This window comes from Mauremys reevesii, linkage group 2 (genome assembly GCF_016161935.1).
Source record: "Mauremys reevesii isolate NIE-2019 linkage group 2, ASM1616193v1, whole genome shotgun sequence".
NCBI classification, from domain to species: domain Eukaryota; kingdom Metazoa; phylum Chordata; order Testudines; family Geoemydidae; genus Mauremys; species Mauremys reevesii.
In genome coordinates this window covers 251,646,778-251,671,979 of record NC_052624.1, presented here as the reverse complement: position 1 = coordinate 251,671,979, position 25,202 = coordinate 251,646,778, and the positions used below count along the sequence as shown (strand labels likewise).

Below are 25,202 nucleotides of genomic sequence, written 5' to 3'. Positions count from 1 at the left end.
ATCAGATGTACTTTTTGTATGGAAGCAGTGATTTAGAATTTAAAAGCACTTATTCAAACTGGTACAATAAACAAAATTTGTTTAAAATGCTGTTGCCAAACTTTTTAAAAGTATTTGCTATAATGTTGGCTATATTGATGTCAGTCTAATTACATGACTTTTTGCTAAGTGCAAAGTGTCAGTTAAATATAAACAGGTGTATAGTGTTGCTAGAATATTGCAGAAAAAGCTTGTTGTTAGGATGTACATCAATATATAAAAAATATCCCTGCTGTTCTGTTTACTGAAAGATGGTGACATTGATTTTATCCTGGCCCCCGCTGTGGGATCTCTTACCACAGCAGCGACTGGCACTGGCCCAGGACCTAGCACCTCCACCATACCAGGTGAGAACCTGCTCTTTATCTGGATATGCTTGGGCGGCGGGGGGAGGGAGGGAATCACAAAAGCTACCTTTTGATAGGTTTTTGTGTATGCCAACTGCAGCTCCTTTGTAAATACAGATAGCTTTGGCTTGAAGCAGCATTTTACCACTATTCTTAAACTTATTTTTATGTAAAGCACAGCTCAATAGAATATCACAAACTTTTATTTACCTGCAAATGTTGTGCATGTAAAAATGTCAGTAGTAATGTGAAATTGTGCTTACTATCTGTTTCAGCTAATAACATTTCATATTCTCAAACATTCAATCCTTTATATACAGTGAAATGCATAATGTGTTGCTGAAACTGCCAAGACTGTCATAGTCAAGGTGGTGATTGATGATAACCTTTATACAGCTGTCTCTCTCTTTGATGACATTACTTTTATTAAATGACCGACTGTAAGAGGGACCCACTTTGGGGATTGTTTCCACAGAAGTATTTTTTTCTGATTGCAGGTCCTTCTACTGAACCATCTGTAGTGGAATCAAAGGATCGGAAGGCAAATGCTCATTTTATACTGAAATTGTTATGTGATAGTGTCGTTTTACAACCTTATCTTCGAGAACTACTATCAGCCAAGTAAGGGTTTTGAAATGAAAAGTGTCACCATTGTTTAAAACAAATGTCCCCTGAAGATGATACATGAGCTGAAACTTACTCATGAACATCTTGGTGAAAATGTCTTCAATATGTAGGCAAATTTTAAATAGGAAGCAGTATATTAAACTAGAATTACTGCAGAATGTCTGCAAGAGTGCATGTGCACACAGATACATGGGTTACAAAGTACTTTACTTCTCAAGTAATCCCTTTGAGGATATTTAATCTAGGCACTTACACTGTGGTAATGCTGTATTGGAGAAGGGTATATCATAAGAAATCGACACCAGGTCTAGAGATTCTTTGTGAAAAAAGATTATATGGAATCCAACTAATATCTTTGGAGAAGACAAGGCTTTGAAATTAACTAAATTTTCACAATTGACGAGATTGATAAAATTGATATACTGTTCATACTAAGAGGAATTAAGAAACAAAGGGACACTCCTTAAGTGTCAGGAAACTCTGGAACTTTGACATATTGCCCTTTGTGCAATAAAGCTTTGCTATAAGATGCCAAAGAGGACTGAAGCAAAAATTATAAGGAGTCAAACATTTGAATTCTTTTCTGAAGAAAGACTGTTTATATTATTACAGTAAAAAAAAAAGACACTTAATTAGTTGTTTCTCCCGTTAATCAACTTGACAAAGTTTTAAATATATGGTAAATTATTAAATTACCAACTCCTTGCTTTTCCTTAGTGTATGCACTATACTAACTTCAGTTTTTAATCTTTCCAGTTTTGTTACACACAACAAATTCTTTTTGGTTATTACTTTATATGTACCAATATTCAGCAGCCCCACTTATCCAGACTAATTCCTGTTTATATAGGGTTATGTTGGCCTATTTCATAGCTTTCTATTGCAACTACAAGTTCAGCATTTTTCAACTTATTTGGTAATAACTTTACAAATTTGTTTACTAGAGATGCAAGAGGTATGACACCGTTTATGTCTGCTGTTAGTGGCAGAGCGTACCCTGCTGCAATTACCATTCTGGAAACTGCACAGAAAATTGCCAAAGGTAAGTGAGTTTCAAATATGTTTTATGCATACTGAGCTGTTTCCTTTTTTTTAATTTTGGTTTTGGCATACATACAAAGACAGTAATTGAATGTATAACTAACAAACATTCTTTTATGTAAAATTGCATATGTTTGAGTAAATTCTGGTATCCAGAATTTACCCCCTCCCAATATATGGTGCCTGTGTCATGGATAATTTGCTATTTGAGAACATGTACTAATATGTGTATTAATAGTAGCAATGGAGTTTTGTTAATATCACTACTTTGCTCTATACCAGGCCTTTCATTCAAGGATCTGTTGCTTTACAAACACTAATGAATTAAGATAGTATTTTCAAAATGCTAAATGATTAAACATCACAGTACTCCTGTAATATAAATGGATCACTTGATCCACTACTAAAGTTTATTCTTTCTGGTTTGGAATACAATATCTGATGTAACTGTACACATATTTAGGTCCCATTCCTGAAAAGACTTAGGCACCTGTTTAACTTCCTATCGTAGTTATCTGCAGGTGTTCTTTGCAGGGAAGACCTATAGTGTGTTGGGGAAGAAGTCTTCTAAATATTATTGAGAGCATTTTATCATTTATAACTCTTTTAAAATTGATTTTTACCATGAAAAACTTGGCTTTAAAACACTTATACTTGAATTTTTCTAGCTGAGGCAACTTCTAGTGAAAAAGAGGAAGATGTGTTCATGGGAATGGTTTGCCCATCTGGCACAAACCCAGATGATTCTCCTTTATATGTTCTATGTTGTAATGATACATGCAGCTTTACATGGACTGGAGCAGAGCACATTAATCAGGTAAGTTAAACACTTTTTTAATAAGTTTAAATGGGAATGTTTCAATTATGCATTGTCTGTCCTTAGTGTTAATGTTAATGAACACCACTGGCCCTATTCTTGTATAGATGAACTTAATCTATTAATTCATTTTAACAGTTTGGAGTTGTGCTATAGTAGTCTTCATCTATTTCTGATCTTCATTGACATTCTGGTTTATAGTCAGGGGGTTTATAGTCTGGCGGGGGGGTGTGGGTGCGGGAGGGGCCTTCAGGGCAGTAGGTTGGGGCGCAGGAGTGGGTTCTGGGTGCTGGATCTGGGGAGTGCTCACCTTGGGTGGCTCCCTGCAAGCAGTGACCTGTCTCGGCTGCTCCTAGGCAGAGGTGCGGCAGGCAGCTCTGCGTGCTGCCCCTGCCTCTAGCGCTAGCTCCGCAGCTCCCATTGGCTGGGAACCATGGCCAATGGGAGCTGTGGGGGTGGAGCCTGTGGGCGGAGGCAGCGCACGGAGCCGCCTGCCTGCCTGCCTTTGCCTAGGAGCAGCCGGGACAGGTCGCTGCTTGCTGGGAGCCGCCGAAGGTGAGTGCCTCCCACCATGCCCCGCACGGATCCGGCACCCAGTACCCCCTCCCAGGCCCCAGCCCATTTCCCCGAGCCCCCTCCTGCACCCAAACTCCCTCACTCTTAGTTAACTGTCATTTTTCACTTACTGGCACGCCCCCATTCCTCCAACATGCCAGATAAAACATCTTTTACTGTATTTAAGTATACTGTAATATACTTAATCCTGTATCATTGTAGAAAATGGAGGTGGACCAGATGAATTTTTGAGGTCTCTTACAGCCCTACATTTTTGATATTGTATTGAATTATTATAATATGTGAATATTGATACTACATATCCGTTGTGAGGGGAAAATTATGCATATAACTTCATGTTTATAAAATGGTGGGTTTTTTCATTTTAGGATATTTTTGAATGCCGAACATGTGGCTTACTGGAATCTCTTTGTTGTTGCACAGAATGTGCACGGGTTTGTCACAAAGGTCATGATTGCAAGTAAGTACACACTGAGTTCACTATCTTACAGTCAAACTGATGTCTTAATTGGTTCCATTCACTAACTGCTTTCACTTCTGATTAGTTGTTGCTTCATGTTCATTAGTTTATGCTACAAAATACTTGCAAATTAATAAACTATTAAAATTTAACTTAATATGAACCAGTCTCTATCCATAATTTTTTTTATATCCGTAAATGTTGTTAGTCTTTCTGCTATTTGACTGGAGGCAGTGGTATACAGAGTAAATGGTTAACATATTCAACCACAACCTCAAAAGTTTGCTTATATAGGAATAAAATGTGAACCAAAGCTATGAAGCATCAAAACAAATTTAATGTATGTTCCCCCCTAAAAACTAGCCCTGAGCAAGGGATAAATGAGCTAGAAACCAAATATACATCCAAAATATTTGATTGCTGCAAATTTGAAGCTACAGTCTAGGTAACTTGATTAAACAGCTTAAGCTGAGCTGCATTAATATCAAACATCTATAAACTAACAAGTTAACAGCTTATACCTACTAAGATGTGCTTGTAATTTTTTAAGAATCTTTGGTTTTTCTTCAGTAGGAAAAAAGGATTTCCGTTAAACTTTTTGATGCTTTGGAGACCCCTTTTACTTTATTTAAAAAAAAACCAAAAACCTATCTGAAATGTGAAAAGCTGTATAGTGAAACTGTCACGCTAAATCAATAGTAGAATAGAACACCAATAAACTGAAGTTGATTTATTTAGGAATTGTAATTTTTTTCTCTTAAATGATTGTTTTGTTTGTTTACTGTTTTAAAAAGTTTGTAGTAGAAAATGAAATTAATTAAAAAAAAATAAATCCAAAAGCCCCTTTCAGTTAATATTTTAAAAATGAATTTCTGAACAGTGATGTTAAAGATTTTTATTTGTTTCAGGCTCAAGCGAACATCCCCAACAGCCTACTGTGATTGCTGGGAAAAATGCAAGTGTAAAACATTAATTGCAGGACAGAAGTCTGCTCGTCTTGATCTTCTTTACAGACTGCTTACCACTACAAATCTGGTCACAATGCCAAATAGCAGGTAAGTTTGTATTTGTAGTGACTTGGGGCGGGGAATGTGGAAGGAATAATATATGTGACAGGCTTGTTTTTAAATATTTTTCTTACTAATGTATTCTGCATTACAGGGGGGAACATCTTCTATTATTCTTAGTACAGACAGTTGCCAGGCAAACTGTAGAACACTGCCAGTACAGGCCACCTAGAATTAGGGAAGATCGTAATCGTAAAACTGCAAATCCTGAAGGTAAGCCTTTTTTTCAATGAAAAGACGACAATGTAGGTCTCTGCATTTCACTACCTTTCTCACATGCCACTCTGGCCTTGTTTTCTCTTTAGATTCTGATATGCCTGATCACGATTTAGAACCTCCACGATTTGCTCAGCTTGCTTTGGAACGTGTTTTACAAGACTGGAATGCGCTGAAATCTATGATCATGTTTGGCTCCCAGGAGAATAAAGACCCGTGTGTATTTGCAAATATTATTTACATTTTTTTTAAACTGTTGTTTTTGAGATCTGTCAACTTATATAAATTTTTTTCATTTTGCTTTGTTTTTTCCAAGTCTTAGTGCAAGCAGTAGAATAGGTCATCTTTTGCCTGAAGAACAAGTTTACCTTAATCAGCAAAGTGGTACAATTCGGTTGGACTGTTTTACACATTGCCTTATTGTCAAGTGCACAGCAGACATTTTGGTAAGCACTCTTAGCCATGTTTTAAATTAATTTTGTACATCATCCAATAGCCAGTAGATATTGATAAGTTTGAGTTGGATTTTAATTCAGTTTTAAATATAAGGCACGGGATTTTCCACCCAATTCTGCTCTTATGTGATCTAGTAAATGTGCCTTTTTTTTTTTTTTTTACATTAAGTAACTAGCACATTTTTTAGATACCAGTTTTCTGTGAATCTTTAATTTAGACACTTGAAACAAAATGCATTAAGCATTTCTAGTGTGATTTCTTACCACATAAATAATACATTATAATGTTGTTTCCATAGCTTTTAGATACTTTGCTGGGTACTCTTGTAAAGGAGCTACAAAATAAATACACTCCAGGGCGCAGAGAAGAAGCGATTGCAGTTACAATGAGATTTCTGCGTTCTGTGGCAAGAGTTTTTGTTATTCTTAGTGTGGAAATGGCTTCATCCAAAAAGAAAAAGTAAGGGTTGTGTTCTACTTATTACATAAATGGATGTGTATGAACTGGTGTTGGTCATTTAATAAGGAAAACACTAAAATGGTTTTGTGGGGATAGGTGATGCATAAGGCTTCTGAAACTAACCTTTTACCTCTGGAGATCTGGATTCAAATGATACTTAAGTTCCATATAAAAAGGAATGGTTTGACTCTTATTTTAGTCTCTCTTTTCCCATAGCATACTTAGAGAGAAGGTGGGTGAGGTAATATCTTTTATTGGACCAACTTCTCTTTCAAGCTTTCAAGTTACACAGACCTGAACAAGAGCTCTGTGTAGCTCAAAAGTTTGTCTTTCACCCATAGAAGCTGGTCCAGTAAAAGATATTACCTCTCCCACCTTGTCTCTCTAATATCCTGGGACCAACACAGCTACTACAACATACATAGCATAGTCACACAGTTCAGCACAATTGGCAGTTTCTTGTAGTGTCTCCAGACTTATAATGTCAGGTGTCACAGGTCAAAAATGAGGTGTGTTGGTGGAACTGTGAAGTTTACATCACGCATGGCCCTACACACACAGTGCTGCATTGGACCTCAGCTTTTATAAATTCCGTGCTGAACTTACTTTAGTTAAGATATAAAAGGAACCTTAAATTTTAATGTTGAATGGGTTCTGTTTTTTATACAAAAAGTACTGCCTTGACCAACTTTGTTCTGTCAACAGTTCACTTGTATGTGCTGCCTCATTTTTGAGGCATTAACAAGAAGTAGTCGAACTAGAACTAGTTGAGAATTTCTCAATAAATGCCGATAAAAGCTAAAGCAAACTTCTTGTTGGTGGAGGGAGGGAAGCTGGCAGGCTCACCCACCCCAGAATATTCAGAGATTGGGTGATCATCTGGGACATGGGAGACTTAGGTTCAAGTTACCTGCTCCAATGGAAATGTCTACAAAGCAGAACTATTCCAACAGAAAAGACTGAGACCCCACACCTCAGAATAGCTATTGGCTGATGGTTAGGATGCTGACTTGGGATGTCGGAGACTGGCAGAGCAGGGGTTTGAACCTGGGCATCTTTCATCCCATGTTAATGCCTTAATCCCCATGTTGTTGGCTGTTCTGGGAGAGGTGTGAGAGTGTCTGTTGTTTTTTGTTTGTCCTGCTGCAGAACAGGAATAGTTTGGAAATCTCTGAAAACTTTGCAGGATGGTTCCCCCAGTAGCTCTAATTCTAACCCTCTTTTGACCAACATCATCATAAATTATTGCAGTTTCTGTATCTTCGCTTGTCATGTAACTGAGTGTTTTGCTTTTTGTTTTGAGAATGCATTACACGTATATTGTCTCGTATTCTGTCATTGGTTAATAATTTTTACCCATATATATCTTATAAACACTTTTCAAAAGACGACTTATTTGATTCTTCTTTCCACAATTTTTTTTTCTAGCAACTTTATTCCACAACCAATTGGAAAATGTAAACGTGTATTCCAAGCTTTGTTACCCTATGCTGTGGAGGAGTTGTGTAATGTAGCGGAATCCCTAATTATTCCAGTCAGGATGGGTATTGCGCGTCCTACTGCACCATTTACTCTTGCTAGCACTAGTATAGATGCCATGCAAGGCAGTGAAGAACTATTCTCTGTGGAGCCTCTACCACCAAGACCATCATCTGATCAGTCTAGCAGGTAAAGATAACTACTTATTCTATTCATCTCATCATGTGCTTGCTAAAATATGGTTTTGGAATGTCCTTTAAAGAATCATTTTATATATTTAGTAGCAGAATGTAAATGCTCCATATTACAAATAAAATGTTGCCAGAATACTTGGCCAGGAGTATATAAATCATAAAAAATTGTGTGGCAGCATCCACCAGAACATAATAAAAGAATAACAGGTCTGTGTACTTTGCATCTGGACCTGTCAGTGTGTGAATACAGGGTGCTTTTTACAATGTGTGGGAGGCAGGAACATAATCAGTTGTTCTGAGGGTAATCTGGTGTTGTTTGGCTGAGTCTAGAGCAGTGGTTCTTAACCTTTACTGCCGCCTGTACCTCTTTGGTTCTCAAAATACCTTCTCGCACCCCTTATCAAAAATCCGTTGAAGTAGGTTAGTTCTTTAAACCTAGATATATCATAACTATAGGATAAGAGAGAGAATTCTTTTGTATAACGTTAATAAATACATAGGTTTGATGAAACAAGGTAGTTGTATTTATGTGCCTGTGCTTAATTTGTGTGTTCGATGATTTACCTTCTAAAAAAAAACTGGCATGTCTCTCACCCCCCAGAAAGGGCATCTCGTGCCCTCAGGGGGTGCACGCACCCCAGGTTAAGAACCACTGGTCTAGAGAAATGCAACTGCTGCTGGAGACCCTCAGTGAGCATGAGAGCAAATCTCTGACCATATTGGAAACAGAGAGATGAAGACAGTCTGATTCCAGCCCAAGTGCAGTAAGGGGTAATGATATTGAAGCTCAATCACAGAGAGAAACACTGGATTAAGTAACTTTAGCCAGAAGATAAGTAGAAAAAATGCTAGTGTTCAGCAGTACTAGAGAAGTGCTAATGGCTGGGTAAAAGCAGCAATTTGTCAGTTCCCATAGTACTTTCCTTTCTTCACTGACTAGTGCTGTCATCCCCTCACATACATGAACACACTGATTAATTCCTGCTGTTTGGGTGTGTTTCTGGAAAGGTGAACATGTGCTGAGTAAGTGACAATCTCACTCCATTTTAGTCTAATTTGAAAGGTTTTTCCTCATTTGGAAGAAAGGAAAGGAAAAAGCTGGTCCTTCTAATTTGATAGTAAATCTAAGGAAGTTTCTTTGTTCTTCCATCCTCACACTTCCACTAGATTTTTAGATTAGCTCTGTTGTTGTGAGAAGGGAAGTGAATGACTACTACTTTGTTAAAAATATTTATACTGTAATTTTTTCTGTTGCAGCAGTTTACTTACGTTTCTATTTTATTGTAGTTCCAGTCAGTCTCAGTCCTCCTACATTATAAGGAATCCTCAGCAGAGACGGATCAGCCAGTCACAGCCAGTTCGTGGCAGAGATGAAGAGCAAGATGATATTGTATCAGCAGATGTGGAAGAGGTTATTTTCTTAATTTTTCTCAATTTGATACATATTTAAACAGCAAAATGCACATTATCAGTGAATAATAATCAGTGGCACTCACCTCTGAGCTAGGAAGCCATGAATTCAGTACTTAAGCATATACATGGTATTGAGACTGCAGTGGCCTCCAGGAATGCTGCAAGTAAGGTCTGCTATACAGGTCTGTCTCATCTTACGCAGGGGTTCCGTTCCGCGGTTAGCGCGTAAAGCGAAAACCGCATATACCGGTAGTCAAAATTACATTGAGTTGAATGGCGGGTGGAATCGCCCGCACTACAGAAACAGTATTTATTTAAATTGTTATTTTTCTCTTTTTTTGCCAACCGCGTAAAGCTGAAATCGCACATGTGGATGCACGTAAGATGTGACAGACCTGTACACCGGAAAGAAGTGTGGTGAAGGTCTGCATTACAAGACAGTAGTGCCTGACATGATTACAACATGGTTCAGTCTTGCTTCAGAAATAGGATTGGACTGAATGGTGTTGTAGACATGTTCTTAAAAGTTTGAATTTTGCAAAACTAGAACATGATTCAGAACACTGTTAAAGTAACACGCAGTCGTTTACACGCTGCATGTTTCAAGTGTGTTGGGTGATATTTGGTTATAAAAATCCGTTAACATATGGTAGATTTCAGAGCATAGGTCCACCAAGAGATGTTCTCCTTTGGATAAGATCTTTTGTAGTTTTCTAGGTGGATGATATTTAAAAAAAAAAAAAAAAATCAGAAAGAATGTTAATCCTGGTGTTCGTGGCCAACATTTCCCTTTCAATATTGGGTTCTGATGTCCAAGGCAACTTTTTGGGTGCCTTGTCTGTTCCATAACACTTCATTTGTGAACTGTCAAATGAGCTGCCACACAAACTAGTGCAAATAAATGCCTTCCTCCTCCTCTTCCTCCTCACCTCTACCAGAATTGTATGCTCAGTTTATACTGGTATTGCTGCAGGAAACAGAATTGTCACTTTACACTATGATTCCCAGAACAAAATTCTGGAAAAAGCAGACAGCTTGTACTTGAACAGAACTAAGATAAATATACATGTTACAGCATAAAAATAAAAAGCATTTTCCAGGTTGAAGTGGTTGAGGGAGTAGCTGGAGAGGAAGACCACCATGATGAACAAGAAGAACATGGAGAAGAAAATGCTGAAGCAGAAGGACAACATGATGAGCATGATGAAGATGGTATACACTTTTCATTCATATACTGTTACTATATTAACAATTTTATTCTATAATGCAAAAGGAGCATCTCTCCTTCCTCTTCCTCCCTCACCCTTTTAAAAGACAAGATTCTGGACAAACAGTTACAGGTCTTCGAATGATTGTTCATGTGTATTCCACAGTAGGTGTGCGTGCTCGCCATGTGCACCAGTGTTGGAAGTTTTTCCCTTAGCAGTACCCGTACTGGGGGAGCACCGCTGCAACCCCTGGAGTGGCACCTCTATATCATGCTATAACGGGAGCCGCGCGCTCCCCCCACCCTCAGTTCCTTCTTGCTGCCGGTGAAGGTAGTTGGAACGTATTGCTCCAGCCTTGCTGCAGCTTCTCTAGTTGACCTTTAGTGGTACAGTTACTTTCAGTTGTTTTCAAGTAGTTAGAGTGGGCTCGGGGCATGCCCCATGCCCCAGTCTTTAAGTCGTGCAACTCTTGTCGCCGTTCTATGCCTAGAAGTGATCTGCATGCTGAGTGTCTCTGCTGCTTGGGCGAAACTCATGTGAGTGAGCCCGTGCTGCAAGATCCGTAGATCATTCAAGCCACAGACTAAGAAGGAGAGGTACATCAGGCTTCGTGCTCGCCTGATGGAATCGGCGCTGGCCCCCTACCCCGGCGCGCCGAGCAGAATCGGCGCCTGGCACCACATCTTCGGCACATAGCAAAGTCCCCTCTACTAGCCGCACTGCTCCCCTTCCAAGAAGCAAGGGAAGACTTCCGCACAGCAGCGCCGAGAAAAGGAGAGGGGTGAGGCTGGTCCTGAGCCAGGCAGCTCTCAATCCCCCCCGGGCCCTAGGCCTCAGACTCGTGTTGAGCGGAGCAGCCCGGCTCCGTCCGTGCATGCCTCCCCTGCAGGGAGGATGCTGTCGACGCCGGAGGCTGCACAGGCTGTGTGAGACACCTTGAGCTTACCGATACCCGGTGCACCACCGGTAGCAGGCCCTTAGTCCTAAGGCAAGCCGCCACTGGGCGCTCATCAGACCTCCCCAGCACGGTGCAGCTCCTGTTCCGAGAACCGCTCCTTACCTCGTTCGATGCGGTCATCTTGCGGCTCACGCCAGCCCTCTACACTGGTCAAGTTGACTGGCTTGCCGCTCGAACAGGAATCTCAAGGCCCCTCCACACCGCACAGCAACGTGTGCAGGCACCGTGACAGGCGCTGCAGATGCTCTTCCTCACATCGCAGCTACCACAGACGGTCCCAATGCTGTCGATGCTCCCACTCGAGTTCCCGCTCTTCCAGGCATCGCACTCGGGACTCCTCTCTCAATTCAATGGCACCAGAACATCGTAGCTCCTGGCGCTGGGACGAATACCGGAGCAGCACTTCCGACGGGTACTGCTCCTCGGCATTGAGGTCCCGGTCATGCGGAAGGCACCGTCATAGGCACCGTCACTCTCGCCGCTCCTATGAGACCGTGCGCTCGACGATGACCTCAGCAGTGGCCCCCAGCCACCCATCACCAGGTCGTGCGGCTCAGCTGGAACAGATGGCACCACCGGGCCCCCAAATCAGTCAGTGGCAAGGGGCACTGTGGCCGCAGAAGCCCGCCCAGACAGGAACCCGCTCGGTGGCTGGAGCGTCCCAGGCTCCTTCGGCCTCCCCTTCTCAGCAAAGGGACAAATCCACAGGTCCCAAGTTGGCAGCCCCACGCCTGGACTCCTACCTGGGAACCGACCCCCTGGTACCGCCCAAGACTCTTGGCTCCGCACTGGCCTCCTCTCCAGCACCGGATGATGCCATTACGGCACCGCCGCCTGTTCCACAGGAGGACTTCAAGGCACATCAAGACCTCCTTAAGAGGGTGGCATCCAACCTCCAGCTCCAGGCTGAGGAGATGGAGGGCCCATCTGACTCCCTTTTCAATGTGCTGTCGTCGTCGGCACTGGGCCGTGTGGCCCTGTCCCTCCACCAGGGAGTAGCCACCATTTCCACTACCTTGTGGCAAACTCCTGTTTCTTTCGCCCCCATTTCCAAAAAGGCGGAGAGGAAGTACTTTGTGCCGGCTAAGAACCATGAGTACCTCTATTCCCACCCGGCACCTAACTCTCTGGTGGTGGAATCGGTAAACCACTGAGAACAACATGGCCAACCCGTGCCCACCCCCAAGGATAAAGACGCCAGGAGACTGGATACTTTTGGCAGGAAAGTTTATTCTTTGGCAAGCTTCCAGCTCAGGGTGGCCAATCATCAGGCCCTACTGAGCCGGTATGACTTTAACTTATGGGGGTCCCTACCAAAGTTTGAACCTCTCCTCACGGAGCTGGACAAAAAGGACTTCAAGGCTCTGGTAGAGGAAGGGGCGGCAGCGGCAAAAGCAACCCTCCAGGCGGTGTTGGACGCGGCCGATACAGCAGCCTGCTTGATGGCTTCCGCCATCTCCATGCTCAGGGCATCCTGGCTCCTCCTGTCCAGGCTGTCGGTGGAGGCCCAGTCCCTCATACAGGACCTGCCCTTTGACGAGAGAGCGCCGTTTGCGGACCAAATGGATGTCCATTTGCACGGGATGAAGGATTCCCGTACCACTCTGCAAACCTTGGGCCTCTATGTCTCGCCGGCTAAGGACAAGCCCAGGCCGCAAACTTCGGCTCCACCTGCACGGAGCAGATACGAGCCCCTGTCCAAGAGGCGGAGAGACCAGCAGTGTCGGCCTCAGCATCATTCCCGCTCTGCCCCGCAGCCCAGGCCCTCTAAGGGCAAGAGGCAGGGAAAGAGGTGGTTTTGACTATTTGCAGGGGGGCATCAGGCCTGTTGCCAGGGAAACCCCCCTGATTAATAAAGTTTGTGTTCTGCAGCCGATTGTCTGCCTTCTGAGTGGAGTGGTCCCGTATAACGTTGGACCAATGGGTCATTCATTCATTCATCATTCATGCCCGTCACCCCAACCGGGGTATGGGCCGCCAACAACAGATCTCCATAGTCTTCTATCCTGGGCCATTCGCTCTAGCTGGTTCCAGGAATAGCCCAATTTTTTGCTATCAGCCTGAAGGTCGCGTCGCCAGGTATTTCTTGGGCGGCCTCTTTTCCGCTTGCCTTGGGGGTTACATGGTCCTCACATTCCATGTGCCGATGGTAATCCTCCTGGTTGTAAGAAGGGTGATCGGCTTAGTGGCTTCCTCGCGGCTTTCACCACCCAGCGTCATGCATCTTCGAGTTGAAGACCCTTCTTTTTCCAGGCTAAAAGTCTCTGTTAACTCTATTGTTGGCGTTTCTGTAGCAAGCTGATTTTTATAGGGTGGAGTTGCTAGCCCCACGCCCAACCCTCCTCCTTTACCCTGACTTGGGACAGGCAGATGGCCCCAAAGGACCTCTCTGGTGGAGTTGGACCAATGGGTCCTCAACACCATTTCCAAGGGCTACGTGTTGCAGTTCACTTCGCCCCCACCTTGCCACCCCGTCCCTGGTGAGCCCCAAGGACCTGGAGCATGCTCGCCTCCTAGGGCAGGAGGTGGCGCATCTGCTCCACTTGGGGACGGTGGAAAGAGTACCAGTAGACTGCCAGGGCAGAGGCTTCTACTCCTGGTATTTCCTGATCCCAAAGACAAAAGGGGGGCTCAGGCCCATCCTGGACCTATCGGATCTCAACCGGTTTATGGTCCGCTCCAAGTTCCACATGGTGTCCCCGGGGATTGGTATGCGGCCCTGGACATTCAGGACACATATTTCCACATCCATATATTCGAAGGGCACAGGTGCTTCCTCCGGTTCCTGGTGGGGCAGGATCACTGCCAGTTCACGGTCCTCCCTTTTGGCCTATCCACAGCACCCAAGGTTTTCACCAAGTGCATGGCGGTGGTAGCAGCCTACCTCCAGCGGAAAAGGGCGCAGATCTTCCCATATCCGGACAATTGGCTTCTCAAGGGCGTCTCTCAGTCCCAGATGCAGGCACATGTGGAGCTGCTCTTGTCCACATGCGGAGATCTCAGCCTAGTAGTGAACGAGAACAAATCTACATTAGTCCCAGTTCAGCGCATAGAATTCATTGGGGCGATGCTGGACTCCTTAAGGGCCACAGCCTCTTTCCCTCCAGGCAGGTTCGAGACCCTCAAAGGCCTCATCGCCTCGGTCACGGCCTTCCCCGTGACGATGGCAAGAGCATGCCTTCAGATCCTCGGGCACATGGCGGCATGCACGTAAGTGGTCCACCATGCCAGGCTCAGAATGAGACCCCTCCAGCTCTGGCTAGCCTCTCAGTACTCCCGGGATGGGCTGGACAAGGTTATCACGGTACCGCCCCAGGTAGTTGCCTCCCTACAACTGTGGTCCCTCACGAGCAACATATACTACAAGGGGTCCCTTTCCGGGAAGCCTCCCTGTCATTAGACCTGGTGTCAGATGCCTCGGATCTGGGATGGGGAGCTGATATAGGGAACATTCAAAGCCAAGAGAGATGGTCAGCCTCAGATTTGTCCCTCCACATAAATGCCAGAGAGCTCAGGGCGATACGGTTGGCGTGCGTAGCTTTCAGCATGCACCTTCACGGTAAGGTGGTCAGAGTCCTTAAGGACAACACCACTGCGATGTACTACATCAACAGGCAAGGCGGGATTTGTTCCTCGACCCTATGCCTGGAAGCCCTGAGCCTATGGGAATTCTGTATAGCCCAAGATATCTCCCTGCAAGCATTCCACCTACCCGGCATCCACAATGTGCAAACCAATCGCCTCAGCAGGGTTTTCTCCCATCCAGTACGAGTGGTCGCTCCACTCGGAGGTCACCCACCAGCTCTTTCGAGAGTGGGGAGTTCCCCGGGTCGACCTCTTTGCAACCGACCAGAACCGGTGCGGTCTCCAGTTCTGCTCCAGGGAGGAGTGGGGAAGGGGGCGATCTCGGACGCCTTCCTTCTGCAGTGATCAAGCCAGCTTTTCTATGCCTTCCCATCCTTCCCCCTGATTGGCAAGGTCCTGCAAAAAGTAAAATGGACAGGACGCGGGTTATCTTCGTAGCCCTGGACTGGGCCCGACAACACTAGTTCGGGATCCTCCTGCACCTCTTAGCGGCCCCCCCACGGAGGCTACCACTTTGTCTGGACCTCCTCTCCCAGGAAGGGAGCCGCCTCCTCCATCCCAACCTGGCTGCGCTCCACCTGACAGCGTGGTTGCTCAGTGGTTAGATGAGGAGGAGGGGAGGTGCTCAGAGGAAGTCAGACGAGTCCTGCTGGAAAGTAGAAAGCCGTCCACGCAACAGACATACCTGGCAAAGTGGTCCAGATTCTCTAGGTGGGCGGCGGAGCGGAGAACGTCCCCATCGTCAGCACTGCTCCAGATTATCCTTGATTACCTCCTGTCCCTTAGGACCCAAGAGCTAGCTCCCGCCTCTGTCAGGGTACATTTGGCGGCCATATCGGCCTTCCACCCGACAGTTCAGGGCCAATCGGTCTTTTCTCACACCATGACCTCCAACTTTCTAAGAGGCCTGGACTGTTCGTTGCCGTATGCTAGGTCCTCCGTTCTGCAATGGGACCTAAACCTAGTATTATCCCGTCTCACGGGACCTCCCTTTGAACCCGTGGCCACATGTTCCTGGTCTCACCTGTCATGGAAGGTAGCATTCCTTGTAGCTATCATGTCAGTCCGACGTGTCTCGCAGCTCAGGGCCTTGACCTCGGAACCCCCATATACAGTCTTCCACAAGGATAAGGTCCAGCTTCGCCCACACCCCGCATTCCTCCCAAAGTTGGTCTCCGCCTTCCATATGGAACAGGACATTTTCCTCCTGGTGCTCTGTCCTAAACCTCATTCCTGGCCTTCTACCTGAACTGGACCAAGCTGTTCCGGAAATCCTCGCAGCTGTTCGTTGCATTGGCCGAGCATAGGAGGGGGCAATCAATTTCCACCCAGCGCCTTTCCCGCTGGATCACCTCGTGCATACACATGTACTATGACCTGGCAAGGGTTCCCCCACCACTGATCGTCAGGGCGCACTCAACGAGAGCTCAGGCCTCGTCGGCTGCCGATATAGCCCACGTCCCGATCCAGGACATCTGTAGGGCTGCCACGTGGTCCTCTGTCCACACGTTTCCTTCGCATTATGCGATCGCCGGATTTGGTAGGACGGTACTGCGTCCCGGAAACCGTTAATCTCCTACCCGCCTCCATCAGACATAGCTTAGAGTCACCTACTGTGGAATACACCTGAGCAATCACTCGAAGAAAGGAAGAACGCCAGTTACGGAACAGGTAACTGTCGAGGTGTGTTGCTCAGGTGTATTCCACATCCCACTCTCCTTCCCTTCTGTCGGAGTTGTCTGGTAAGAAGGAACCGAGGGTGGGGGGGAGCGTGCGGCTCCCCTTATAGCGCGATACAGAGGCGCCACTCTAGGGGTCGCAGCGGTGTTCCCCCAGTACGGGTACTGCTAAAGGAAAAACTTCCGACATCACTGCACATGGGGAGCACGCACACCTACTGTGGAATATACCTGAGCAACACATCTCGAAGAACGCCAGTTACGGAACAGGTAACTGTCCTTTAACAAGTCCCCTCCCAAAGAAAGAGATGCATGTTATTTTTATGTATGTTTAAAAGCATAATGTAGGTATGAATAGCAGCTGCTAATGCTCCAGCAATAATACACCATAAAGAAAGTAATAAATTAAAATTTAAATACATCAGAGCCAGGAAGCCTGTGAAAGAATAGATGAGTTTGCTGAACTACCAAGGAATAAAGGGAGCAATTAAGGAGGCTAAGGTATTGCAGAGAAGCTAATGGCTTCTTAGCACTGGTGTTCACCACAGAGAATTTTGAGGCAATACAGACTTCATAGCTTCGCTTTTCAGTTAATAAATCGGACACTAACAGATTGAGGTTTCAAAGTGATGGAACAAATTGACAGTTAAAGACTAACAAATGGCTCTAGGCCCTGATGATGATGATCATCCAAGAGTTCTGAAGGAACTTCAGAATGAAATGATTGAATTGCTAATAAAGGTACTCAGTTACACATTAAAATCAGTTGCTGTACTAGAGGATAGCAAGTGCTGTACTCCTTTTTTACAAGGATGCTGTGGAAGCTCATGGAAATTACAGAACAGTGAGACTTACTTCAATATTCGATAAACTGTTTGAAACATCCATTATAGAGAGTTATAGAACACTTGGATGAACAAGACGTGAAAGGGACTTTTGCAAAGGAAAGTAGTGCCTCTCCAATATACTACAATTCTTTTTAGCATGTCAGCAAAATAGTAGGAAAAAAAGAACTGATGTATATAACTTATTTGAAATCTCAAAAAGCATTTGAACAAAGTCCTTCACAAGAGTTACAGGCTAGAAACTGGCATAGAGTAAAAAATGAGTAGAAATAGTATTAAATATGAGAAGATTAGGTAGGGTGCCCCAAGGATTCATAAAAGGACTGGTTTTTATTCAGTACAGTTATTAATGATGTAATAAGTGGAGTGAAAAGGGAGATGGCAAAAATTTTAGATGACAGTTATTTAGGTTAGTCAAGACTAGAGAAGACAGGACTACTGGGGAGACGTGACAAAGCGAGGCAAATGAATAGCATGATGTCAAACAAAATACAGTATTGCCAAATGCTTAGTGATACAGGTTGGAAAGAATAATTTGAACTGCTAACATACATTTATATCAGATAGAAAAATCAGAGGGATATTAACCTTTTATATTTGAGGTCTTAAGACCACCACAAACTGTGTTAGGTTAGGAAAGATTTCTTCCTATGGCAAACTTTTCCATAATTGTCTATTATGGGAACTGTTGCATTTTTGTCTGAATTGTCTGGTACCAGCCATTGTCAGAGACAGTATGCCAGCCTAGATGGACCAAAGGTCTGATTAAATATGGCATTTTCTATGTTCCTAAAGGTAGGATTGCCCTGGTTTTTCCTTTTGAACCATTTTATTTGCAGGTAATCCTGATTAACCAGATTTGGGTTTGTCCAAAACTGAAATGTGACTAGAAACTATCAAACTCTGATTTCCTGAAGGCTTCAGCTGCTCCCAAGATATTCAGATACTCAGTTTATATGTACATTTTATTTCTTGAAACAGAACATGATCCTGTAATTAAAGACTATGTAATACATATGCACAGGGAGCAGAATTAAGGCTGGAAGTGCCACTTTAAATGTAGAATCTTGTGGCTTGAGTTCTTAATAATGATTTCTTAATTCTCAAAACTTAGAAATAAAAGTGTAGAAGTGAGATGGCTTTAAGATGCTTAGTGCTCTGTTATAAGCATGAGGTGTAGTAAATATACAGGACTACACAAATTCCTTTGATATTAAATTATTTTCCTGTAAGCATTAGACGTTAATATTGTATTTTATCATTTTTACAGGCAGTGACATGGAGCTGGATCTACTAGCAGCAGCTGAAACAGAAAGTGACAGTGAGAGTAACCACAGCAATCAGGACAATGCTAGCGGGCGTAGAAGTGTTGTCACTGCTGCTACTGCGGGATCAGAAGCAGGTACACCATTTCATCCTCTCTTGCATCATTCTTCATTTAAACTTGGAAGCCAGGATTTAGGCATATGTGTTAAAGGAAAGTACCTAACTGATTAAATACAGGTTGGGAGAGACTTTACTTGTCAGCTTCTGGTACAAAATCTTTGAAGGCTCACATGCTGCCTAGTGCCAAAGACAGTAAAGGGCAGGGAACAGATGCAGGAGAAATGTGGGGAAATAATTAGTTCTGCCCCAAATTTGTAGAGGAAACCCTTAGCACTTAAATGAGACTTTTCCTCCTGCAATCTTCTCTCTAAAGCTTCTCCTCCCCTGTTTTTCTCACTTAATGTTTGCATTTGTCTACATTGAGACGGCAGTGTGCAGCCCTCTTAAGAGAAATGGGCTCTTGTAGTATGGCTTTCTGCCTATGTTCTGTTGCTGTGCAGCTGTTATTAGCATCAGTGTGAAAATACCTGGGAGTGTTGTAAAGTCAGCTTAAAAAGTTTTAATGTTTCTTTTCCCTATGTAACTTAAAAATACTTAAGTAGTGTTCGAAAGCAACTGTTCTGCCTTCTTGTTTGGGAGCAGGATCCTTCTAAATCAGAGTTAAAGTCAAAACAGGTCAAACTTGTACACTGACTTTCTGCTCTATTACCTGTTAGTGAAAAGGACTGTGGTTTTAATTAAAATGTTCCTTAATCATTTAACTTTCTTTCAAAACATAAGTAAAACTAATTTGATTGCCTTTCCATAAAACTGTCACGGAAAATTAGCACTAGTATTTTAAGGACAATTTGTTAGAATGCATTTCTGGATGTTCTGTAAGCATGGTACTTGAATGTTACAATTATAGTTGTTTTTTAGGAATAAGTTTTCAAACACTTATTATATATGTACAATAGTCTGACTGTGTGCATCGCTGCTTATAAGGGAATTACAATAAACACTGTTTTCCTACATAGGTGCTAGCAGTGTTCCAGCATTTTTTTCTGAGGATGATTCTCAGTCAAATGACTCCAGTGATTCAGACAGCAGCAGTAGCCAGAGCGATGACATAGAGCAGGAGACCTTCATGCTTGATGAGCCTCTAGAGCGAACCACAAATAGCTCTCATGCCAATGGTGCTGCCCAAGCTCCCCGTTCAATGCAGTGGGCTGTACGTAACACCCAGAATCAGAGAACAACTAGCACGGCTCCGTCAAGTACATCTGCCCCAGCAGGCAAGTCTCAGCAAAGGGAATGCACGTACATCATTTATAAATGGTTTTGTTCTTTGTTTTTGCTGTTTAATAAGGCTTGTCTATGCTTCCTGCTAAATCGGCAGCGCTGCGATCTATGCAGCGATGTCGATTTAGCAGGTCTGGTGAAAACAAGCTAAATCGATGGCGAAATGTAAGTTGGCGAGAGCACATGTCCAGTCAACATAGCGCAGTGTTGTAGAGACTGCTGTAAGTTGACCCTAAGTTATGTGGACTTCAGTTATGTAACTTACATAACTGCAGTAGCGTAACATAGGTCAATTTACAGCATTAGTGTAGATCAGCCCATAGGATTAAGTGTTAAGTGTGTTTTTTTACCACATACTGTATTATCTTTTTGCTTTAGCTTAAGAGAAACATGCGCGGTCTTAAAGTGCTTTGCCTGTTTAAGCTTTTGTTAAGAAATTAGTAGAATACAGTATTTACTCCTGCTCTAAGAAGATACTAGTATTAAGTTTTATTAGAGCTGCAAGGCCAGTACAGGTACATTATTCATGTTTAATCACTTAAAAGTTTAGTTTATTTGAATAACTTTTTCTGTTGTCAAATACAAGAATTAGTAAAGGGTATATAAAATCATTAATGGTGTCATACTTTCTCTTATCTTTAGCGAGTTCAGCAGGTTTGATTTATATTGATCCATCAAACTTACGTCGAAGCGGCACCATCAGCACAAGTGCTGCAGCAGCAGCTGCAGCTTTAGAAGCTAGCAATGCAAGCAGCTATTTAACATCTGCAAGCAGTTTAGCGAGGGCATACAGCATTGTGATCCGACAGATATCTGATTTGATGGGTTTGATTCCCAAATACAATCATCTGGTGTACTCCCAGATCCCCGCTGCAGTGAAACTGACTTATCAGGATGCAGTAAACTTGCAGGTATGGTGCAACTAGAACATCCTAGACATCAGTGCTGGTTTCAGTGCTCACATTTAAAAAAAAAATTCTTGTATATGCATTCCAGTTAATTGCTGTAGAACTTTTAAATGTTTTTAACACGTTGGATTATTCATATTTCACACAGAAAGAGTAATCTAATCTCTCTGTAAAACCATTTAGAGTAAAATTTTTAGTTCTTAGAGTTGAAATTGTGCCCACAAACTTTGCGTTATTGCTACTTGGCATTTTTATAGCTCCTTCTGTCCATGTTTGAATGCTTTGAAATAATGTATTATGGCTTGCAAAACTCAACTCTGGGCATAATTTGTGTACACCAGTGCAGTAGTTCCCTTCCCCTGCCCCCAAACAAAAACAAAATTCCTTGCAGTAAAATCATTCATAACAAACTCAGTCAACCTATGCAGGAACAAACCCACGATAAACATATGCAGAAACAGGGTTGGGGTTTTTTTTGTTTTTTTTTTTCCCCACTACCCTCCAAGGAGAACATTCCAGGTTACCAACTCAAGAGTCAATAGCAGCATTGTGTTTCCAGTTCCTTTAGCCTCTGCGCCAGGGCCCCACTCTCCAGGCAAGTCTCCTGACTCTTGCCTCTGCCCTCAGGTCAGGTGTCCTGTAAGAGCTCCCCACAGTGTTCCATTCCCCAGGCCGCCCTGCATGTGAGTCCTCAGGGAACATCTCTTCAGGACCAACCCCGTATCCTCCCTCAGCCATCCACTTAAATCTTCACTCTGAGAGATCCGTTCAGTGTTCTACTCCTCCGATCTCCATGATGTTGCAGGTTTAATTTACGCCCTGGAGCGTTGCACATCAATTTTTGGTGGTACTCATAGAAGAAATGAGCTATAAGGAAGAATTTGAAAGGGTAGAAAGATGACAGCTGGCATGTGGGGAGAAAGGGAGTTCAAAGTCTGAGGCACCATGGAAGAAGACTTAAAGAATGGTTGGAAAATAGACATGGGACTTCCAGGAGGAAGGCTTGAGGAACATAGGCAAAGGGAGTAGGGAGCAGTAATTTGGAGATGAAGATGAGGAACTTGATACAAAAGGTGAGAGGAAGTCAGAGAGGAGTGACACTATATGAGGAGCTGGAGAGTAAGTTGATTTTTAGCTATGCTATCTTCTATAGGCCACAGTGCAGTGTGGTGGGATATGGGGACTACAGAGATGAGAGCTTCAGAAATTGAGGCAAAAAATGCTCATGGTGTGGAAAAGAGTTTCTGTAATGGGACATGAGAGGAGAAAGCTGACTGTCTTAGTTGTGGAGGAGAAACTATGCTTAGGTTCTTTGGTGATTGGGGCCATTATAAATGGATCAGAAGAAAAGAGAGGGCCTTATAACAGCTTGGTTGGCTGTGGGGGAGCCCAGAGAGGAGTTGAATATTGCACTAATATGGTGAAACTCAGTAGGATGGTGAAAGTGTTTACAGTGAACTGAGATGTTTTGGGAAGGTTACAGTTTTGACTGTTAAGTTTGAAATGGTGGCGGGCCATTCAAGTTATGTAGAAATGATGTAGTCAGGCAGTGTGTATATAGACCAGACTTGAGGAGTTTTTGAGTTGGGCTGTTATTTGGATACACAAATGGGGTCAAGGGGAGGGTCCTATTAGTATAATAGATACAAGAACATGTTTGAAGTCTGCAGGGAGGGAGGGAGCTTGAAGAAGAAGGGGCAGTGAATAAGGAAATGAGACATTAGGTGGAGTGGGATCAAGGGAACAGATTGAGGAGTTAGAAAATGACAGCACAGAGCTGTAGGGTAGAGTCAAGGACTCAAGTGCACAGTGGTAAAGCGGAGTTGAAGATAAAGATTGTGGAGTCAACAGAAGAGAGGGAGATTGGAGGGGGAAGATGGTTCTTACAAAGCAACAGAAATACCAGAGTTTGGATGGAACTCTGAAAAATATGCATTTGTGAGAGATCAGTATCGAATGACATAAGGTGGGGATCTCCAAGATTGAGGTCAGAGTGTTTGGTGAAGATTACCCTGAGAGATTCCAAGGTGGGGTGAGTAAGGAGGTGTTGCACAGTGGAAGCTCCAGGCTTCTTTAGAGTAGTGATGTTTATGGGAAGAAGCTAACAGCAGAATGGATCTTTCTGGTGGCTTTCATAACCTTCTCCAGGAGTGGGAGTCTTCGTGGAGAGAGATGGAAGATGATAGAGATTTAAGTATTTACAGTAAATCCGAGTGAATTAAAAATGTCGTGTCAATACTTCATACTTTAATTGCCTTCCTTTCTGTTTTTGCTTGTGATGCCGCTAACTCATTGTCTCATCTTTGTTTAGAACTATGTAGAGGAAAAGCTTATTCCCACTTGGAATTGGATGGTTAGCATCATGGACTCAACTGAAGCTCAACTGCGTTATGGTTCTGCACTAGCATCTGCTGGTGACCCTGGACATCCAAACCACCCCCTGCATGCTTCCCAGAATTCAACGAGAAGGGAGAGGATGACAGCACGTGAAGAGGCTAGTCTAAGAACACTTGAGGGTAGAAGGTGTGAAATTTCATTTCATGTTTCAATTGTATGCATTTGTTCATTTTGTACTTTAACCTCTTTACTCACTGTGACATTTTGGGAACCTGGACTTCAAGCATAGATGTGTACCTGTTTTTGTAATGTAACAGGAGGCTTCCTTAATTATTGCTACTGTCTTCAATATGAATATATATTTTGGTAAATGAGATGCTTTCCTTGCTGATGACTGGACTGATTTTTGTCATAACCCTAAAATTCATAACCTTTCTTAAATACAAGAGTCACAAATTTTAATCATTTGGCTATTTATACATATTAAACTTAAGGTTTTGTGTTTTAATTATTGTACTTCATTTCCCAATACTGGTAGTATTGCAGTATCTTTGAATTACAGGTATTAGAAGATATATATTCATATACTTTACATAACTTACATGAGAATTTCTAAGGCACCTTACCACTGTACTATCTAAGCATCATTTATATATGAATTTTTTCCCTAACAGGCGTGCTACTTTGCTCAGTGCCCGTCAAGGAATGATGTCGGCACGTGGAGACTTTCTAAATTATGCCCTCTCTCTGATGCGTTCTCACAATGATGAGCACTCAGATGTTCTTCCTGTTCTGGATGTCTGCTCACTGAAGCACGTAGCATATGTTTTTCAGGCCCTTATTTATTGGATTAAAGCAATGAACCAACAGACAACATTGGACACTCCTCAGCTGGAACGGAAAAGGTAATTTAAGCCAACTCTAGCAAAAACAAATCCTTACTAGCGTGGCAGAAATCTAGTGTGCTGTAAACTTGAAAATTCAAAAGATTTGTTCTTTTGTGGTAGCAATACTTGGCAATCATCGTGCTCGCCTCTGCACCGTGTCCTAAGCTGGGCATGCTGTCTGTGGTAAAATGCATTTATAGTCACTGAAGCAAATGTACAAAACCTTGAAGCATCCTTAAATCACCCTTTTATAAAGTTGGCTTGAAAATTTACCAGCCCACACACGCAATCTACTCCACATCTTTCTCATGATGGTGGTGATGAAAAAATATTTTACTTTCAAAAATAATACCTTGGTCAAGTAGAACTTTTGCCAAGCTGCTTTAATGTTCTGCTAGCTTTAATTGTGCTAAGAGATACTGAATAGTCTACCTGAATAGCTACCTGAAGAGTGATTTGCTGCATTAGATAGATCCATGTGACATTGACACAATTTGCATAGCAGTTAATTCCATTTGGTGTAAGCATCTATAGCTCCTCAGACATAAGGTACATCAGAGAAGCACCACGTAGTTAGTACAAGGTATCAATACAAAAATGTTTGCAGGAACTGGAGACAAAAACAACCAATATAAGCATATGGCTAATGGTTAGTAGTAGGAAATATCATTACATTAGAGATCTCTGCCTTCCGGGTGCCTATGTGGCTTTCTTTAATGGTTGTTCAGTCTCTCTGCTTGACAGAAGAGTTGTTAGAAATGTTGGCATTTGATAATAGTTAAATACTTTCCAAAGGGGTGTGTTCTCTATTGACCTCTCACTACTTGGGTCATGTGACCTCCAGTGTGGAATAAAGTGTTGGCTTTTAAACCTAATAGGGTTTTTTTTTAGAAATCTCTCATTTGAAGGAACAATTCATCATCCTAGAGGGGAGTATAAATGACAGCCTTCACCCATCAATTTTCTTTCCCCTTTGAGTTTTATGTCTCTGATGCTT

General features: G+C 43.1%; 1 protein-coding gene across 15 annotated transcripts in view; it reads left to right on the top strand.

Moving 5' to 3' along the window:
* Positions 1 to 25,202, top strand: part of UBR5 (ubiquitin protein ligase E3 component n-recognin 5) — a 147,335-nt gene that overhangs the window by 88,975 nt on the left and 33,158 nt on the right. For 14 of the 15 annotated variants that reach the window (XM_039526102.1, XM_039526100.1, XM_039526099.1 and 11 more), the window contains 18 exons: positions 291 to 386; positions 884 to 1,007; positions 1,958 to 2,055; positions 2,723 to 2,871; positions 3,816 to 3,907; positions 4,816 to 4,962; positions 5,069 to 5,187; positions 5,280 to 5,406; positions 5,507 to 5,636; positions 5,945 to 6,105; positions 7,534 to 7,773; positions 9,066 to 9,189; positions 10,292 to 10,403; positions 18,737 to 18,868; positions 19,809 to 20,066; positions 20,716 to 20,984; positions 23,293 to 23,504; positions 23,993 to 24,223. In XM_039526102.1, coding sequence (XP_039382036.1) covers positions 291 to 386; positions 884 to 1,007; positions 1,958 to 2,055; positions 2,723 to 2,871; positions 3,816 to 3,907; positions 4,816 to 4,962; positions 5,069 to 5,187; positions 5,280 to 5,406; positions 5,507 to 5,636; positions 5,945 to 6,105; positions 7,534 to 7,773; positions 9,066 to 9,189; positions 10,292 to 10,403; positions 18,737 to 18,868; positions 19,809 to 20,066; positions 20,716 to 20,984; positions 23,293 to 23,504; positions 23,993 to 24,223 — 2,821 coding nt within the window. The remainder of the gene's footprint in view (positions 1 to 290; positions 387 to 883; positions 1,008 to 1,957; positions 2,056 to 2,722; positions 2,872 to 3,815; positions 3,908 to 4,815; positions 4,963 to 5,068; positions 5,188 to 5,279; positions 5,407 to 5,506; positions 5,637 to 5,944; positions 6,106 to 7,533; positions 7,774 to 9,065; positions 9,190 to 10,291; positions 10,404 to 18,736; positions 18,869 to 19,808; positions 20,067 to 20,715; positions 20,985 to 23,292; positions 23,505 to 23,992; positions 24,224 to 25,202) is intronic. The other variant, XM_039526101.1, reaches the window with a different exon arrangement.